This window comes from Belonocnema kinseyi, chromosome 1 (genome assembly GCF_010883055.1).
Source record: "Belonocnema kinseyi isolate 2016_QV_RU_SX_M_011 chromosome 1, B_treatae_v1, whole genome shotgun sequence".
Classification (NCBI taxonomy): Eukaryota; Metazoa; Arthropoda; class Insecta; order Hymenoptera; family Cynipidae; genus Belonocnema; species Belonocnema kinseyi.
This window is the reverse complement of record NC_046657.1, coordinates 179,628,161-179,632,279: the sequence shown is the minus strand read 5'-3', so window position 1 is coordinate 179,632,279 and position 4,119 is coordinate 179,628,161. Positions and strand designations below refer to the sequence as shown.

At 35.6% G+C, this 4,119-nt stretch overlaps 1 protein-coding gene across 1 annotated transcript in view; it reads left to right on the top strand.

The window, feature by feature from the left end:
- Positions 1-3,053, top strand: part of LOC117169321 — a 136,071-nt gene extending 133,018 nt beyond the window's left edge. Inside the window, exon 4 of the mRNA XM_033355648.1 lies at positions 2,399-3,053. Within this exon, the coding sequence (XP_033211539.1) occupies positions 2,399-2,706 (308 nt within the window). The 3' untranslated portion in view covers positions 2,707-3,053. The remainder of the gene's footprint in view (positions 1-2,398) is intronic.
- Positions 3,054-4,119: the final 1,066 nt, after the last annotated feature.

The window sequence follows — 4,119 nt, the reverse complement described above, 5'->3', positions numbered from 1 at the left end:
CGCCAATTAGCACAAATGGTAAGTTCCGACAGTGCCTACAAGTGTGCCTACTGGCCGCTAAATGGCAATACCGGTTTCATATGTATACACCTGGTAGTATCTGCAGTGGTGTATCCATCTGTATCACAGCCACCATAGTTACGTCTGGTTAAGGAGCAGCCATCCATTGAGTATTCTACCAAACAAAGTATCTTTGCTATCATCCCTTTGTTCAACCCCTTAAACCACCACCACCTGCACCACACCACCACTACCTCCACCATTGAACCATTATCCTCTTTCGATGAATGACCGATTACTTTTTCGCCAGCATTTAGCTAGGAACAGAACCGTGTTACCGAAGTCGATGAAATAGTACCTTGCAACCTCATATGCCACAAAAGTGTTCCGTACAGATGTATGTAACATATGAAAGTACTACACATATCTGTCTACTGTAAGCTACTACTGCGCCTCCGTATAGTTCTAGAATTTAGTTATAGATCAGATATTAAATATCAAACAATTATTACTGATATTGATGATAAAGAAAAGGCTTTAGGGTAGTTAAATATAACAATGGTTGAAGGAGATACTGAAACAGAGCCCGTTCAAAATGATCAGTGGTTCACCAACAAGTTCCTCAGGATGGTTAGTCAAATCGCAAGCATTTTGATATGATGTACGTCATATGTAGATTTGATAATGATCTTATGATTGGTGATATACCTATACATTTTGATAACCTATTCATCTACGCGGGAGGTAAGGAGTCCTTAAAAACTGTTGAAAACTGCGGCTAAGCTGAAGAACCCGTTTGCAGTACTCCTACCTTGTAGGATCATGAACGTTTTTGAGAATGCTTTGTGTGGGGATACATTTGAGAAGATGGATGAATCTTTTTAAATTAAAATATATACAATAATTATCTTCTTTCATCAACTGCATGTCCCACAAGTTTTTGAGTAAGATGAATAAATAAAAATTTCAAAGGGAAAAACTATGTGCTTAATTTTAATACATGCACATAAATACACCTTAAATAATTTAATATTACTTAGCTTTCATTTACGGATATATGAATTTAAATTTCACGAGCTTTTGGACATTACTCAAAATCTATGTGAGACGAACTTTAACTTTCTTCTGCAAAAGAAATTTGTTTTGGAGCTGGATATTGTCAAACAGAGTTGAGTTGAACAAAAGACTAAAGACACAAGCCGTTAGGGTGCATTTTTAAATTTCTCGCGATCTCGTTTCTTCAAGCGTAAGACATTAAAGTAAGCAGCTATTATGATTAACTGCGCTGAAGTCTCTAGAAATAGAAGAAGACATATTGGGATATTAAACAATACTTTAGACCTTTTAGAAACTACAACGAATGCGAAAATCGTTATAGATCACGTCAAAATTTCTAGAAACCTCAACTTATTGAAATTAAAATATGTAACATCCTAGGTGGAAGTTAAGAATATCGATTAATCTATCCTGTTTCGACTATTTGGTTGATACGTTTTTGGTCTAGGTCGGTAACGTAGGCCCTTATATTATCGGCCGAGGCACGCATTTATGACAAATGTCTACCTCACTGACTGATCTTATGAAAATGCAGGTTTCTACCTTACCAGCCGACGTTAAAATGCATAGCATAAGATATATCCGTATAGCACTAGCAAAAACGACGACAAAATCACTATAATGCTTAAAATGTGGGAAACATTACGTCCGTCTCACAAAGCGCGCTTCTCGCAACGTCTTGAAAGCAGCAGTTCTAAAATTAGCTCTTAATCATTGGAAATTGTCTCAATCATATATATCGATCTTTTCTCACAACAATCGAACGCTAAGCGCTCCATATTGAGGATCAACTACCCCATTGCTGTCCTTAAAATTGTGAATGTAGCCGTTTAGTCAGAATATTAAGCGCTTAGCGTTGGGCCGTTGCGAAAAGAGGGCAATTCTTATGATTGGCATTACCGCACTTGATACTGACCTCAATTAAGCACCGTTGCTGCCCTTAAGTTGTTAATGTTGTAGCTTCGTCATAATATTGAGCATTTAGCGTTAGGTAGTTACGAGAAGAGGGCGATTCTTATGATTGGCATTGCCTCACTTGATACTGACGTTATTCAAGCACCGTTAATGCCGTTCAATTGTAAATGTTGCAGTTTAGTCAGAATATTGAGCGCTTAGCGATTGGCCGTTGCGAGAAGAGGGCGATTCCTATGATTGACATTGCCGCACCCTATCGATATATATTGAAGATAAATGTATCTTGGATACAGCTTGTGGTTTTAAAAGCAAAATTACTTCATTCAGATTTATTTTAGTTTTGCTGATATGATCTTTCAGTTTTGATTAGTCTGAGCTGTACGATTTTCTTTGTCCAGAAAGAAATATAATTGATATTTTATTGCAGATAATCTTGTGCAGACAACAACTGTAACTAGAATCCCAAATTCAAAAGTGCAAGTGAAGGTTTATGTGCTATCTATAGGGAATTTGAAACTGCACATAACAAATTTACTTCAAGGAAGAGACTTTTTAGAGACTGTTTTGGATAGGATCATCAACGGAGCTTGGCAACCTGGATTCGCTATTACGAGGCCGTTGATCAATGAATTAGTATCAACAGCATTTACGGATATCTTTGGAAGGGCCTTTCAAAACTTTCCTTTTGAAGAAATTATTAAACTTAAACCTGTCAATAGCATTAAAAACACATAAAACTGTATAATTCTTTAATAAAATGTTTGTCAAGGCTGTGGAGAAAAATAACACATTATTTACTTTTCCGATAATGCTTGTGGACAAATCCAAGGAGGCATAAAGTATTTGTGCAATGTACATACAGTATGACATATGAGATAAAGAAATTAAGCCTTCTTTAGACAGAGGATCAATATTTGTAAGTTTTGTATATAATAAGAAAACATTAAAGGTGGTATGATAAACTTTTCTAAAAGTAATCATAATTTTCACGACATTTGAAACTCACGCCCATGTCAGGATTACTTTATCTACGTTATTGGCTTTAAATAACGTGCAGCTTCTGTGGGCAAACAAGTTTTGGCCTACTTCGCAGAAAATCTAAAGTTAAATCAAGCGTCTCATTGTAAAGTAGTGAAATAAAACCTACTAACTTGTAATAAAACTTACTAAAGTTAAAAACTGTTTTTCCCTCCATTTTTCTCTTTCGCCTTCTTTTTGAAATCTGATATTAATATATTAAATAAAAGTCGGCTCAGAGGACAACCTTACTTCACTCCTCTCACCAATCAGAAACGATCTTCTACTTGCTCTTCCATATTTACCCTGCCTTTGCTAAACCCTGTCTGATTCGGTGGCTCTACCTTTTTTTCCTTCACTTTTTTCTTTAATCTTTTCGACAAAACAGTTATATATACTTTATGCAGCGTTGAAATCAGCGACGCACTCCTACAATCTTTAACCTTCATCCTTTGACTTTCTTTACAATTGGTATCACTACTCGTTCTTTTCAAAACTTTGACTACCCCTCTTCTCTCCATATTCTACTACGCATTATCCGAACCTATTCCTTTCGTTCCGTCCGTGCATATTTTCATACTTAATTTATTATCTCATATATGCAAGGTGCTTTTCCAACTTTCATTATTCTTAACACCTTGACTATTTCTTCCCTTGTTATCTCCTCTTCCTCATCTTGTTCTGTAGAATATTTTCTTCCTTTTCTACCTTTTCTCTCCTTCTCCTGGCAAATCAAAACAAAAATCTTTCATTCCACCATTCAATATCCTTGTTTACTCTCTTTCTTTTTTTTTCAAACCTTTCCTTCTATTCCTATTTATTTTGATCACACAACTCAGTATACCGTTTTCTCTCCTATATTCTTCTCCACTAATTTTTCATTTCCTCCATTTCCCTAATTCCTTTTTGATCTCCTTCTGTTTCTCTTTACAATGCTTATCCCATCCACTTATATTCCCCTCATTACGAAATTATTCTTTGCTTCCGCACTCAAATCATCTTTTTATTTCTCCTATCATTTTTTCCATCTCTTCATCTACATTTCCCTCTTCAATTTTGATATTTCTCACTTTTTCTCTAAACTGTTCTTTTCCTTGCCTTGACCAATTCCTTTTTCCTGATTTTGTTTAC